This window comes from Vigna umbellata, chromosome 8 (genome assembly GCF_029865625.1).
Source record: "Vigna umbellata cultivar VRB3 chromosome 8, Vumbellata_1.0, whole genome shotgun sequence".
Taxonomy (NCBI): Eukaryota; Viridiplantae; Streptophyta; class Magnoliopsida; order Fabales; family Fabaceae; genus Vigna; species Vigna umbellata.
The window spans coordinates 12,923,475-12,940,093 of NC_142172.1; the positions used below are offsets into that span (position 1 = coordinate 12,923,475).

Below are 16,619 nucleotides of genomic sequence, written 5' to 3' on the forward strand. Positions count from 1 at the left end.
CCAAATCACTATAAGAACATTTTAAAATAAAATAATATGTTTATATAAAAGTTTTGAAACATAAAAGTTAAAAAGAAGTAAAGAAGAAGTTGTATTAAGTATGTATGAATTAGTAATTTGGTTCAGGCTTATCTTTCATTTCATTTTCGTATATTTTTTAGTCAATTGAATCATTGCTTAAACTATAGAAAGTGTCATTCAAAATTTAAAAGAAGTTATGTGTCAAAATCTGCAATGTGTCAGATTAAATCAGGATCTCGTGAAGATAAAATTTTTAATATTTTATACATTTTAAGTAGTATTAATGTCAATTTAACATTAAAAATTTAAATTAGATTTATTTAAATATATTAAAACTCAATTGAATGAAAAATGAAGTAAATCATATAACTAAATGTAAAATAAATTACCAAGCCAAAATTAATTTATAATTTTTTTTTCTAAAATCACCTTAAATCAATTCCTTACAATACTATTTAACTAATAGCATTAGTTTCAACTTTTTTTTATTGAATAAAATTGAGTTCTTTTTATATTAATTTTATAACAAAAAAGTTCAATTGAAAATAGTGTCAATATATTTAATGGATCGAGTCTAACAAAAGCTAAACTTTTTAAGTTCGAGAAAATAGCAAAATAACACATTAAAGAAAATACTATATCTATTAATTTTCTTAACCCTCACTTCCCTTGGTCACCTTAAAGATTTTTTGTTATTAACTTGTTCAACTTCAATACAAGAACCATTCGCTTCTCCATATCAAACATAAGTTTTGGTTAGACACATAAAACACCAAAACAGATATGCTAATTCAACAAAAAGGAACAAAACTTAAAATGCATAGGACAAAACAAACAAATTGCTAGTAATAACATTATTTATTCTAGAAAAAAATATATTTTAATACAGATTTCTTTACAATATTTTAACACAACATACATATACTTTTTTATTAATTTATTTATTTATTATTGTATGACCTGTTTTAAATCCAATTAAATAATAACATGTGTGTATCAGAATACTGTAAAAAAAATCTGTGTTATTGGCTTCCTACTAACGGAAAAGGGGAAAAAAGAAGACCATTAATCACTGTAGTCACTTAAATGTCACTGACAATAACAAATGCACATGCCCACCTGTCTCAACCAAACCAAACACAAGTAGTTATTCAATTCCAAAGATCATTTCACTCATTAAAGAAGAAAAAAAAGTAACCATAGCAATATAGGTGAAAGAAAAAAGAAAAAAAAAAGATAAACTTTCTTCATATATTATTAAAGTATAAGCATACAAATTTCTTTCTATGCTGAGAAACTAAAAAACTTAACTTTAAACAATTTTTTCTCACAAAAAGAGACTCATTTTCTCTTGTAATTAGTACTGCACTTCTCTATGGTCCACACCTTCAAATCACCGCAAGTCATGCCATGATCAAACACTTTAGCTCCTTACAATCTACATAACTCTATGCTCTCTATGCTCTCTCACAGCTTTGTTCTTCCATGGCAGCACCAATGATCCACTTGTTTTCCTCTTTGTTATTGTGCGGCACTTTTCTGTGCTTCCTCCACTGCACATTGTCCCTGCTGGACCCGGAGGATGAGGCTGGGATTCTGGTTCAACCTGATGATGTTAAGATGGTCCAAAGCAACAGAGATTCTAGGAAGATATGTGACTTTTCTGTTGGAAAATGGGTTTATGATGACTCTTACCCTCTCTATGACTCTAATTGTCCGTATCTAAGCTCTGTAGTTACGTGTCAAAAGAATGGTAGGCCAGATTCTGATTATCAGAAGTGGAAGTGGAAGCCAACTGGTTGTACCTTGCCAAGGTATATATATATATATGGTTTTTGTTGATGTTTTTGGTGTGAAAAGGCTTCAAATTTTGGTTTTAGATTCTATCTGTTAAAAACTAAGGCTAGTTTTTACAAGAAAATGAACATACAGATATATCCAAAATCTAACTTCTTGATGACATGTGCAGATTTGATGCACTGAGGTTTCTTGGAAGAATGAGAAGAAAGAGAATAATGCTGGTGGGTGATTCGATGATGAGAAATCAGTGGGAATCTCTAGTTTGCTTAGTGCAAGGAGTTATTCCAATTGGTCGAAAAAGGGTGACTTACAATGGACCTGCAATGGCTTTCCATGCCATGGTGAGATATTTATCATAACATGTTTTCTTTTGCTTTTGTGAAAACTATTGACCATGGAGTCTTCACCTGAAGGATTTTGAGACTTCGATTGAGTTTTTCTGGGCACCCCTTTTGGTAGAACTGAAGAAAGGTTCAGAAAATAAGAGAATTGTACATTTGGATTTGATTGAAGAAAATGCAAGGTACTGGAGAGGGGTTGATATCCTTGTATTTGACTCAGCCCACTGGTGGACTCACTCTGATCAAACCAGCTCGTAAGAAAGATTTCTCATTCTCTAAGTTTTTCCATTCTCTCAAATCAAGCTTAATTTCACTGTAAATGTTACTATGCTGGTGATGCATTTCTCTCCAACTCAAGAAAATCAAGAACAGAAATTGAAATTAGTTTATGTATAACTAATGCTCTGTTTCCTTAAGATATGTGATTAAGTTGTATCATGATAAACCAGATGGGATTACTACATGGAGGGAAATAATCTCATAAGAAACATGAGTGCTATGGTTGCGTATCAAAGAGGACTGAGCACATGGGCAAGATGGGTGGATCAAAATCTAGACCCTCTGAGAACAAAAGTCATTTTTAGAAGCATGTCATCTAGGCATAACAGGTACTGTCTGTTTCTATTTGTCTTTTTGTTACATATATTGATTCAATTGTCTTTTTGTATGCAGAGAAAATGGTTGGAAATGCCACAACGAGAAGCAGCCTCTTCCATTTTTCAGTCACCTACACGTTCCTGAACCTCTGGTGGTGCTAGAAGGAGTGGTGAAGAGAATGAGGTTTCCAGTGTATGTGGAAGATATCACAAGAATGACAGAACTACGCAGAGACGGGCACCCTTCAGTGTATATGAGAGTAATAGGAGAAGATGAGAGGCAGAAACAAGGAAAAGGTCTTTCTTCTGATTGCAGCCATTGGTGTCTTCCTGGGGTGCCTGATATTTGGAATGAGATGCTCAGTGCATTGCTTTGACTATAGCAATGGACAGTGTCTACAACAACTCATATACATCATCTAGAGCCTTTCATTTACTCTTTCTTGCAAGGACATGGTTGCTTGTTGCTGTTCTATTTATCAATATGTGTCGTTTGATGGGAAAATCTTTTTTATTTTAATTTTTACTTGAAAGAATGATTGACGAACTATAGTTGATTAATTGAAAATTTCTAATCCAACCAACCAAAATTCTTTGTCATTGCTATTTATGTCTCCATTTTTTCAATAAACTTCTTTTTGTTGAAGACATCAAATATAAAAAATAAAATAAACTTTAATCATGGACGATGCAATACCTTATTAAGAGAAATTATAAATAACTCAAATTGTTTTAAGAGACTACACTGTAAGGCTAACTTACGAAAAGATGAAATTCACATTTATGTAAAATATGTACTTAAAATAGAGAGAGAAAAAGATAAGATGTAATAAGTGGAGATTTAGTAAAAGAACTTTAGCATAGTGAAATGAATAGAATCACCTAATGGGGGAAAGAGAATAATTGAATAGAATGATGCTGTTAGATAAAAGTTATATAGCATAAATAAATCATCATAGAAGGAAAAAAGAAAGAAGAGAAAAGTACAGATACCAAAGATCCTCCATCTCCTCCTTTGCTTTCGTGATTTTTTTTAGAAACTTTTTTATTAAACAAATCTTCTTTTTAAGGAGATGATAGAACCAAATCTTGAAGTGATTTACAGTGTATATATATATATATATATATATATATATATATATATATATATATATATATATATATATATATATATATATATATAGTAATGAAGTAGTTTAAAATTTAAATTTTAGTTAATTATGATCATAATGATGAAATATTTGATTTATGATCATTATATTTAGTTTCACTTATGTCCTTATCTTAAATGACATTCATACAGTTAAAATATCTATACGTTCTTTATTGTTTTAAAAAAATATTTATTATTTTTAGTTTTTGAATAGATGTTAATGAGTTTTACCGTTAAATAATACTTAAAAAAAATCCTCAAATGAATCCAATGCATTTTTATTTTCCTAAACTCATCGCAACAGAATCAAATCTTGGGAGAGATTTTTTACTTTTTTTATTTTAAAAAAGGGAGAAAAAAAAGAAATTGAAATTGAAATTATAGAAAAGTAATCTGAAATAATTAGTTAAAAATGTTGATAATAAATTTTAATTGGTTTTAGAAAAAAATAAAAAATAATTTAAGGGTAAAAGATTTTGGTTTTGTAATAATGATTTTTGTATAATTTATTTTGTTATTATTACAATTTTTTTAGAAAAAATAATGAAAGATCAAATAAAAATGTTATCAGCTATTCGGCAATTTGTTTATAAGTTAGGTCTGATCATATCTAAAGTACTATAATATGAAGGCTGAAAACAAGTTATAAAAGTTAATTATTGATGTCTGGATGAAGTTCATAATGGCAAACTCACGCACAACCCAGTACAAAATGATGTTGACGTTGTGCAAATGGTCAACTGATTTTAAACCTCTTTATCCAAATGTTCAGCGTGAAGAACAATTTGTCAATATTGAATTGTTTGTCCATAAATACTTACATAATACATAAAAAAATATAAAAAGAATTCACTTCAAATATAAAAAAATATATAATTATTCTAACATCTTAGTAGTATAAATATATCAAAATAAAACATTACATAAATGTTAAAAGAACAATTAGGTAAAACAAACATTTCACAAAGAAGAGATTTACTTATGTAAAGATCTACTTTTGTAGATCTATCTAATTACACATTTGCTTCATTCTAACCTTTTGTTGGACAACTTTACAGACTTCTTTTTAACTCACACTATTTTGGTGATCATTGCAAAAAAAAAAAAAGAAGACAATACACAACAACACACAACAGACAACACAAAAGTAAGGATAAGTTAGTGATACAAAACAAATCAATATATACATTAATATTTTCCACACGAATGATATTTATTATAAAACAATCCACACATCTTAAACATGCTAAGACCTATACTGTACTATCCGAATTTAGTATGAATGTCAAGCTATGGCGAGTTGTGCACTTGTGATGGCCTCTACTGCTTTGCAAAGCCACTACCAACGGATTTCACCCTACCACACTCACAAGGTTAATTTGTTCCACGCCTTGGATCTACTAGAAGTACCCAAGACTAAGACCTCCTACTATTCTCACCACATGTGTCAATCTTCTCTACTTGAGAATGAAAGACCTTGTCAAGAAAATCTCCAAGACTGAGTTACCTACATCCATACTAATAATACTTGAAACTACCAATAAGAAGTTCTTCCTTGGAACTTTTTTTCACAACTTTTCATTCATTTAACCACATGTTCCAAACCATACCACACATTCCATACAATACCAAACACACTTTAAATTATCAATGTAATTATCATCATATACATAATATTGTATCTAATTCATATTATAAATTAATTCATACTTCACAATAAGTAGTGTATGGTATACAATATGGACTGAACGATTAACAATCAGCACCGTTCGGTCCATCCACTCAGGGCCATTCGGTCCATCCGCAACATCAACAATGTTGGGTCCTAATTGGGCCAACATTCTAGTTATTATTGGGCCAGTAATCCAACAGACGATAACCAAGATATCTCATTAGAGATATTGATAAGCCGTTTATGAGTAACTAACCAAATCTCTAGGTAAGTTTGTTTTTATTTGATCTATGAAACACTTATAAATACAATGACAGGGCCAAAGACCAGGTACGTTCAACTCACAGTCCACTACATTCTACTTACGTTCGATCAGAACTCAAATACTCAACTATGATAAACAGTTCATAAAATCGCTCCTAACTTGAGCATCAGAGCACCGTTTGCAGGTACCTCCCCCTCCGGTCGAGAGTACAATCGAACGATCAAGAATAGAACTGAGCGGAACAGTTAACTCAAGCATTGTTAGTGGGCACTAAAACTGCTCGGTCACTCGCTATTACCGTCCGACCAAGAGTGAAAGGGTGCAGAGCAGGCGAATCAAGTGTCAGAAGGCAAGAAGATCACGTCAAAAAGGTACGTCTCTCGGTCCTACAAAATATCTACCGAAACATTTTGACGCCCATCGTGGGGCCGAGAGCAAGCTGAAGAAACCCAATGATGACCATGAGAAACACGGAGGAGCAACAAAGCTTCAGGGAGTTGATCAAAAAGACGCAGATGCAGGTGCAAGTGCAAGCACAGTTGTTGGGGATGCAACGGAAGCACGAAGGTCCAACAGTCCCATCACATTAACCCGAACGGTTGGAAAAGGAGGGAACCAATACTCCAGCAAGTCGTTCAACCTACCAACCTGACAGTTTCCATTCGGCCATTCGGCCTCACAGGTATTCGGTCATTCGACCTCATAGGTATTCGACAACTCGGCCTCACAGGTATTCGGCCGCTCGGCCTTGCAGTACAGATCATAGGATCATGCACATAAATCACTTGGCCAATCGAGAGCTTACCGGCCAAGCGGCATCGTGCTGAAGCTGCAAGGAACTAGACAAGGACGCAGTCTCAACATCATCATGACAACCAAGCCCTTACATATTGATTCTGATTGAAGAAACTCTTACCATCAACGTCAATAAGCTTCCACGGCTTTACAAATAACTATTTTGATATAACCATCTTAAATTCATTTTATTATTTAATATTATATTAATACTTTTAAACTATTTGGAATATTTGTGTTACCCATCTCAACATATAAAAACATCCTCTATGATTGATACATCACCTGGGTACATGATATACACCGAACGGTCTTCATGACATAGACTGATTTAATTTAAATAACTTAATTTAATATTATAATATTGTTCAACATTTATTCAAGGTCCAATGACGCACTCACCACTTAACCAAATTTGACATCAAGTGTTCAACCATTCAACTATTAGGTCATTCGACCTCACAGGTATTCCGCCATTCGGCCACTCGGCCTCACAGATACTCGACTGTTCGGCCTCACAAGTATTCGGCCATTCGGCCTCACAGGTACTCAGTCATTCGGCCTCACAGGTACTCGGTCATTCAGCCTCACAAGTATTCGGCCATTTCGCCTCACAGGTATTCTGCCATTAGACCATCAGGTATTCGGCCCTTCAGCTTCAACTACTCGGCCTTTCGACCTCAACTACTCGGCCTTTCGGCCTCAACTGCTCGACCTTTCATGGCCTCAGGTACTAAGCAAATTTGGCATCTAGTATTCAAACCGTTTGACCATTCGACATCACAAGCTTTATGCGCTTCTCTATTGCTTCCTTGTTATTTTCAGATGTGCCAATTGCCAGCAAGCAATCAAGTCGATCGCTCTTATCCATATGACTGGAGAAAGTTTGTTCAGAAAATTATTACTTATAGGGTTCGAGGACCGTAAAGCACCTACAAGCTCATTTGTGACACATCCCAATATGAATTCCAGTTTTGGTCTCCAAACATTCAACAGAAGACCGAGTGGTCTTACTTGCCTGGCGATAGGACCCAGCGTACAAGCCACTTGATCAAACGAGAGCTTACCGCTCGGTGAGGAACGTTCTCCGTGAACTCTCACTCGAGTCTCTTCGACTAAATGGTCTCGCTTGATTGACCGACTGGCCTTATAGCCTAAGGTATTTTGATGTTGATTGTCTTGTAAATGCATTGGATTCATTGTCTACACTTTTTTTGACAAGTTAAAATTCGAGTTGTTATACTTTTTTCAGTGCAGGTGATAGGATCCTGCAAACCACTCTACCAAGAGTAATACGAAAGCCGAGAGGTAAAGCCCTCACACTAGGAAGTTCTCCAAGAATTCCTAGGTAAAACCGAGTGGGACGGTCGTTCCCGTCGCCTAGAACACCTAGGTGCGAAAAACCTAGCGAGACGGTCGTTCTCGTAACCTGGAACATTTAGGTGCGAAAAACCAAGCGGGACGGTCGTTCCCGTCATAGGTGCGAAAAACCGAGCGAGACGGTCATTCTCGTCGCCTAGAATTTCTAGGTGTTATTCGAAAAATTTCCCAGCAAAGCCTAGGTGGCAAGAGCCGAGTGTTAAAGGCACGCCCAACCGAGCATCTTCAATAAAGCAATTTCATCTGCTTAGTTGTCCATCCTTATAAAATGGGTTAGTCATCTACATTCTTTTTTGACAGTTCATATTCGATTGTTATTTTCCTTCAATGCATATAACAGGATATTATCGGTCATTGATCAATACGGGAAAAAGTTCTAAAAAAGAACTTCCATCAACTGTCGCTCAGCCTAGTAAAAAGTTCAAAAGGGAACTCATAAATTCCACCGTTCGGTTAGAGGTGAGCAATGACTAAAAGTAGCCTCCCTTAAACTCATATAAGTCCTATAGTTAATCATGACTAAAGTCGAAACGCTTAACTCAGACTTGGGGGCATATGTATGGTATATAGTATGGACCGAACAGTTATCAATCAGCACCGTTCGGTCCATCCACTCAGGGCCATTCGGTCCATCCGCAACATCAACAATGTTGGGCCCTAATTGGGCAACCGTTCAAGTTATTATTGGGCCAGTAGTCCAGCAGACGATAAAATAACCAAAGATATCTCATTAGAGATATTGATAAGCCGTTTATGAGTAACTAACCGAATTTCCAAGTAAGTTTGTTTTTATTTGATCTATGAAACACTTATAAATACAATGATAGAACCAAAGGTCAGGTACGTTCAACTCACACTCCACTACATTCTACTTACGTTCGATCAGAACTCAACTACTCAACTGTGATAAACAATTCATAAAACCACTCATAACTTGAGCGTCAGAGCACCTTTTGCTAGTACCTCCCCCTCCGGTCGAGAGTACAACCAAACATTCAAGAATACAATCGAGTGGAACATGCGACTCAAGCATTAGTGGACACTAAAACTGCTCAGTCACTCGATAATACCGTCCAGTCAGGAGTGAAAGAGTGCAGAGCAAACAAATCAAGTGTCAGAAGGTAGGAAGATCACGTCAAAAAAGTACGTCTCTCTGTCCTACAAAATATTTATCGAAACAAGTGGTATAAACAACTCATTCCAACACTCACAAGAATCACATGAAATTGATGGGATTAAAAAAAAATCTTGCTGATGTTCGTATATGAAATTTAAAACTACTACATGATAACATTTATACTTAATTAGTTTTAATCATAGAAAAAGATTAACGAAAACATATGTTAGTAATATATAATAATATAATATGTTAAAATGTTATTTTAATAAAAATGTAACAATTTTATGAATAATAAATTTGGTAGAAAACAATGTTACGTTTCAACCAAGGACCTCACACGTGGAAACAAAAGATTTTACAAAAAAAATCTAAAAAAAACATATTAATACGTGATATATTTTCTAATGGAATAAATATATTTTCTGCCTCTTCGGATACAACAAATTATGAATAGATTTGGAAAGAATCGGTATATAACGAATAAATCTGGCGAAAAGTGATAAAAAAAAAATGAGAGAAGTAAGAACAGAGAGGAACATCTTGACATAATTAAAATTGAAAAGAATCATAAGATTATATTAATTAGTAAAAACATCCTATAATAGATATTTTAAAATTTAAAATGATAATATATTATAGTAGCATATTTTATCAAATTTTAAATTTAAATAAAAAATATGTAGATAACAATAAATTATTTTTTGTGTATTTGAATATATTCCTCTTTCCAAAAAGGAAGAATGTATTTATCAAACTTATGACTTATTTTGATTATCTATCATAGTAGTCTGGTCTATTTTGGCATATTTTTTCACCTAACATATTATGTTTAGGACGTTATGACAAACTTATTTTATCACGTATCATAATATGTATATAATATGTATAAGTGGATATTCAATCTACCATGATAGATAGTCTAAACTTAAAAAGTTTGTTTTTATTTTTTAACTTTTCCTTATTTAGCATTTTATATCCATTCAATCTACTTAAAATCTCAGCAAATTCAACCGACCAAACTAAGGATTACAATCGGATCGGATACGAATAGTGCCTATTTACAACCCGATCCATAAAATGAAAACTCTACTCACAATCCATTCGTTACACGTACGAGTATCCGTTTCAAAAATACTTACAGATATTTTAGAACTTACGGATATTCCAAATATTAAAAAAAAATATTTTATATATTTTAAAATAAAATATAAATAAAATTTAAAAATATATAAAGTTTAATATAAATAAAATAAAATATAAATTAAAATTCAATTTTAATTAAATTTAATCTAATAAAATATAAATTTATTTTATTTTAAATTAAATTAAATTTAATAAAATATAAATTAAATTGTTATTTTATTTTTTTAGGTAATAAGTATAATACAAATAGTAAATACCTGCGATTTATCCACATATATTCGTATATGCAGATTTTTTTTAGCATCTCTAAATTAAACCATTCATATAAATAATTTTATATATTAAATTATCTAATAATATTTAAAACATTATATTATGTAAATAAATCTACGTCCAATTTTTTTCATTGTTATGAATATTGTTTTTTGTAAAATACAATCAATATATTTCGTCTAAATGAAACTGATATTCCTAAAATTTTGGCGAGATGGGATGAAGGTGATTAGCAGATTATTCTGCGTTCCCTGCAATGATTAAAGAAATATTTATGAGCATCCTTGAAGCTTATACCGATGTAAATGATAAAGTTTTTAAACCATACAAACTGTTGCAATTAAAATTGGTTTCAAAATACAGTTCAATACAACACTACTTTTGTCATATTACTAATTAATAACAGACTCTCATATCCATAATCTAATGTCTATAAATATACTTCATTATAATTTTAGTTATTTACTTTTTGTGAAATCTGTAAATTTTATCTTTGAGGTTTTAAAGTAATGTTGATTCTTATAATTTTTCAAAAAATTGTAATTTTTTTTTAAAATTTTGTATTCAATTTTGTTCCCTATGTTTTGTGAAATTCATAATTTTAGTTTCAATTTTTTTCACATAATTTTAATCTCTTAATTTTTAATTATTAATAACTTTATTGATTTTGTTTAAAACGTATTAACTGTTACATTTAATATGTCTGGATACTTAAATGCAAGGGATATCATAGTTTGAACACTAATTAATACATTTTTTAATTAATTAAAATATAAAAATTTATTCGAGATTTATATCTCTTCAGATAAAACAAGTAAAAGATATTTCACAATTTATAAAAAAAAATTAAGAAAAACATAACTTAATACGCTTAAAGAATCTTTCTTTAATTTACGTAATCAAATATTTTAAAATAAAATGAGATACAATTAAAGTTATCAAATAAACAGATTTTACGAAATATAAAGACTAAATTGTGAAAGAATAGTTATAGATTTTACAAAATACTGTAACAAAATAAAATAAAAAATAAATCAAACAAAACACATTAAAGAACAGTATAAATATGTTCGCAAAACATAGTTTCAAACAACTGTTTTGTTTTTATCAATTTATTATTTGATAATTAATTTATATTTTAGTTAAATATCTCAATTTAATATTTTATTATCGAAATTCAGTTCTCAATTAATTCGATTGTACTGAAAAATTGATTTCAAATCCATCGTCTTCTTCAAGAATATCAGAGGTGGAGTCAAGGTCAGGCGCGTGAACAACTAACTAATCAATCACCCTTTTGTGTGCGACTAAGAATACCACTTTGAAATCTGACAATTTTCACAGATTCGCAGGTGAATTACTCATCACCAACTTTTACCTCTTTTCTTGCTTCAAATCAATTGCTGTCACTTGCAACCTTTGTTTTCCTTTTTTGCAAATTTTTCTTCAGTTTTGGGGACTTCAATTTTGTTACCAGAGAGAAGCACCTGGAAAGTAATACAATGGTATGTTACTTTTGTGTGCCCTTTAGTTTCTAATCGTTCTTTACTGTGTTGAACCATGAATTATGGTTTCAAATTGAAAGTTAAGAATTTGCGTGTTTGTTTTGAAGTCATTCCAAGTTAAGGGAGGGACCTGGAGCCAAATGTTGTTTTCTATTTGCTTTTAGGTTGTGAAAAATAATAAGAGGGAAAAGGGAATTGATAAAAATAATGATGGTCTTTGCTGTGCTTTCATGAGAAAGAAAATAGGAGATGTATGCCTGATAATTAACCTCTCTGGTCCCAAGATTTTGATAGAACAGAAGACCCTTGCCAGATGTTAGAACTTTGGAGATCATGAAGATGTTCATAGCATGCTTGACTTTTGTTTCCTTTAAAATTGCAATTGTGTTACTGAGGTTGAATCTTGCTACATGATGGTCATTTTGGTTTGTGTCTGGAAATGAATAGTTTACTTTCTGTTTTCTTTCTATTTCATTATCAATTCTAGAGGCTTCAACCGGTGTGCTTTAGCATCATTCAGTTATAGATGGGGATTTGGTTGGTAATCATTGTTGGACATCTGTTTTGCATTGTGAAAATTTGGAGTGATCTTATTAGAAATGTTGATAGGGAAAATAGGAAAAGGGAAGAAGACCTTTCTAGGTCTGTTATAGCAAAAGAAATGAAAGAGGGTTAAATTGTAATTATTATGTGATTGGGTAGTTACTTATCTTGGTTAGTGAGGACATTATAAATAGGTCCTCAGTTGTAAGTGGGAGTTAGCTTTTGAGAAGTTAAACTTTGTAACTGTATAAGGACATTGTGAAAAAGAGATTGTTCCTTTTGGGGTAACTGTTGTTTACTTTAATGCCTTTGTTTTTGTTATAATCATAGAGATAAGGAGCTGATCCTATGTAATAAAAAATATCTAGATTATATATGTTTTTCTATTTATCTCTATCATATCTTTGTTATTAGGGGGTATCAAATCTCCTCTATTTATTGTATTGATTCCTCTTTCTTAATATAAAAAAAGCATAATCAGTGCTGTCTCAGAACATGGTTTCAGCTCAATGCTTCTCTCTTTCTTAAAGTTTAACAGTTTTCATGAAGTGTGAAATGACACAGAAGTATTTCAGTCACTATGCTATTGCAGCAGAGAGTGTGTTAGGATTTCTAGCTCTGTTTTGTTGTTGTCCAAAAGGGATTCTTAACAGGATTCCTAACATATATCATACTAAAATTTTGTTTATTGACAGGATATGTACATTCGAGTTAAACGTAGTAAGACAACATACTTCATCCGGTGCAAGGCATCTGATAAAATTATTGACATAAAGCAGAAGTTGCAAGAACTTGTTGATCAACCAACTAATAATCAACGGTTAATTCTACCTGGTACAGGGGAAGTATTAGAAGACTCTAAGACTTTGGCAGATCAAAAGGTAATGTAATATTACATTTTCTGTGGTGTATAACTTTTATATATTCTTTATAATGTTTGTGTATATGTTAGGTTATATCTAATTCCTGGGTATTTTAACAAGTCAATTCTTAATCTACAGCTGGCCAAAATATACAAAATAGTTTAATAGTTTTGCTCCTCATATCATTTACACCTGCATCTCACAGGTGTTGACAATTTCCTATATTTTTTTACTACACAGGTAGAGAATGATGCTGTTGTAGCACTGACCTTGAGAAAAGGTAATGTATATTATTATTCTTGAAACTAATCAGTGAGTTCTTGTTTGATAAGAAAATGTGTCCTCTACTTTATAGCTAGACCATATTTATATTCCTGTTATTCAAGAATAGGAGTGAATTGAAATCTATGTTGTAAAGCCAAGCCAATCCCACTATTTTAAATTTATTTGGTATTGTGAATTGTGACGGTGAAATAGAAGTGGAGGCAACCTCACAAAGCACATGACATTACTCTTAAGTAAAGTTTAGATGTAGTATAGGAAATGCAAGCTCAGCAAGAGGTGCCTCAATCCTAACATAAGGAGAAAATTAGAGACCATACCTTATAAGTCACATGGTTTAAGCGTCCTGGGTCCATTTCACAAAAACAGAAATTTTTGTTCTGAAAATTTTGTTCCTGTCCTCACCAAGGTGAGAAATTTTACAATGTTGTTTTAGAAATAGAACGACTAATTCTCTTGATTATATCTCCTTCTATGCTGTTTAATATACACCTTTTGAACTAATCGGTGACTAGGATTCAAGTGGGGTTGATGAAACGAAGCATGTGCCTTAACTGTCTTCGTGACCATGTCACTCAAGCTTAGTGGAAAGTTTCATCACGCAACTATAGACCAGTAGTGCTGTGTTGTATGAAACCGAGTGTTGAGTCGCAAGAAGCCATTAAGAAAATAAACTCACGTAGCATAGATGAGAATGTTATGTTGGATAAGTGGACATATTAGACAAGATAGAATTTTAAAGGAATGCAGTAGAAAGAAAGATGAGATAGCATCTGCTGTAGAAAAAATAGTAGAATCTCACGTCAGGTGGTTTAGGCATGTATACAGAAGGCCAGTAGAAGCCTCAAGTTGGGAAGGTAGACTGTAGCCCTATTACTAATGGTAAAGTGAGGCTCAAAAAACTTACAGGCAAAACCATTGAGAAGGATTCAGAGGTCAATGGTTTCTCCATGGACATAATTTGTCATAAAACTTTGTGACAACATTTAATCCATGTAGCTGACCTCATGTAGTGGGAAAAGTCTTGTTCGTTATTTTGTGAATTGTTGCTCCATAAGTTCATTACCTTTTGAGGCTTCAATGGGACTTTTTGTTTGGCAATGGCTTCCCTTTATCTACTGTACAAGCGTCTGACAAGTCCTTTTGGATTTTTTTTTGTTTTACCAAATAGAATATTATTCAAATGCATTATTCTGCTTAACTTTTTTTTTATTATTATTATTAATATCATCATCATCATTGTTATTATTATTATCATCTACTCATGGTTCTGAGTTATGAACATGGAATCATTGAATTATATAATTGATATCATTCTGAAAATGGCAGTCACAAGCTGTTCTTGTCTATTTTAGTGGTGGAACCAAAGTCTCAGTTTTTGCGGTATTGTTATTCCCAACAGAAAAAAGAAACACTTATTATAGGTTATTAGCATGCTATGATTTCTTGGAATTGCACGCATTATTTCTTTAACTTGAAAGGGACCTACTAACAACACTTTATAACCTCGAAAAATGGTTTCAGTTGGATTTGCTGCTACTGTCAAGGTCAAAACTTATTGTTTCAAATTTATCTAAAACGCATCATGTGCTTTTTAACTGGAGTTTACTGAGGTTTGAAAACCAAAGAGGCCAATATGGCAAAGGAAAACAAGATTCTTTTCAATCCAAAAGTTTGCAGTTGTCAAATGAGGGATTGAACTTAGATTGTTACTGGAATTAAAGTTGTCTCATCAAAGTGATAATTCGCTTATTAAGTGTTAACATGCATGTAGCTTATATTCTCTAATCCACCTTATCTACTTGTTGCAGATATACCTTTGACCACATTTTCTGTAAAAGAATCATTCAACACCTTTAATTTTCAGTAACAACATAACAAAGAGTTACACTTTGTTGTTTTCCAGATGATAATGAGTTTGAGGAGGTCAACATTGTTCGGCCTAACGATTTCTACCAAGCTCGGGATGCAGATGGTGCCAGTTGGTAAAGCCATGGCTAACTCGCATTACCGGTACCCTGCTCATGGAATAATTGATAAATATTCCTTGTAACACTTTAAATGAACTTTCCATGTTATGTGCTAATAGTACTGTTTCATTAATTTATCAGTTGGCATGATGAAATCCGTAATGGCTCAGGAAACATTTCCCCAAACGATTGATCAATTGTAGGAATAATTATGTACTTGTTATATAATACTGAATGCATTGCGTGAAGAGAATATGGCACTTTCTGAATCTTTTGAATCAAATTTGTTGGCTATAGTCTAGATTGGCTTTATACCAATGTAAATGTAATGCTGGAGGACTGGCATATTAAGCTTAGTCATAGAGAAGACGTGAATCATTTGCATAATATTGGCCATTGGGGGGCAGGTACTCTTAGTTTCTATATTTGTTAAAATTTTTGTAGTTTAGTTATTGTACTTATAACCTATTTTAGTCCTCAAGCAAATAATATTTTCTATGTATTAGTTCCTGCTGCCAATTGTTCAATAACTTAGTTAAATTTAGATGTTGAACACTGCACAATTTTGATTCCTTGTTTGTTGCAAACTTGCCAAAAACTTTTACTGGTTGTTAAATCAGTGAAATATTGAAAACGAATATGGCTGCATCAGCTCCTGCAATAATTACTGTAAGGAACATCTTCATTTTAAATTTCTGACAATTTTAGATCTGTCATAAACACTCTAGTGGTTTAACAAGTTACCAAAATGTTTATAATAATCTTCCATCGTGAGTTTTAATTTTATGGTGGTATTTTAGCATCTAAATTGTACTTGTTAGGGAAAGAAAACTATTTCTGATTCAATTAGGATATCTGACCAACAAAATGGTTGTCTGTAAACTAAACCTTGATTAG

The 16,619-nt window shown here is 32.3% G+C and overlaps 2 protein-coding genes across 4 annotated transcripts; both read left to right on the forward strand.

The window, feature by feature from the left end:
• Positions 1–1,344: 1,344 nt before the first annotated feature.
• LOC124841814 (protein trichome birefringence-like 36) lies at positions 1,345–3,348 on the forward strand. The gene is made up of 5 exons (XM_047318162.2): positions 1,345–1,835; positions 1,991–2,162; positions 2,235–2,416; positions 2,612–2,770; positions 2,835–3,348. The coding sequence occupies exons 1-5, from the start codon at positions 1,507–1,509 to the stop codon at positions 3,133–3,135; spliced, it is 1,143 nt and encodes a 380-aa protein (XP_047174118.1). The 5' UTR covers positions 1,345–1,506; the 3' UTR covers positions 3,136–3,348.
• Positions 3,349–11,735: 8,387 nt separating this feature from the next.
• On the forward strand, positions 11,736–16,227 carry LOC124841818 (Ubiquitin-like superfamily protein). 3 transcript variants are annotated; one of them, XM_047318169.2, is made up of 6 exons: positions 11,737–11,911; positions 12,010–12,064; positions 13,303–13,488; positions 13,711–13,750; positions 15,659–15,765; positions 15,864–16,227. In XM_047318169.2, exons 2-5 carry the CDS (start codon positions 12,062–12,064, stop codon positions 15,739–15,741), a joined length of 312 nt encoding a protein of 103 aa, XP_047174125.1. In that variant the 5' UTR covers positions 11,737–11,911; positions 12,010–12,061; the 3' UTR covers positions 15,742–15,765; positions 15,864–16,227. The 3 variants fall into 3 exon arrangements, with proteins under 3 accessions (XP_087953941.1, XP_047174125.1, XP_047174124.1); XM_088097815.1 differs by having other exon boundaries at positions 11,736–11,911; positions 12,037–12,064; positions 15,659–16,227; XM_047318168.2 differs by having other exon boundaries at positions 11,739–11,911; positions 15,659–16,227.
• Positions 16,228–16,619: the final 392 nt, after the last annotated feature.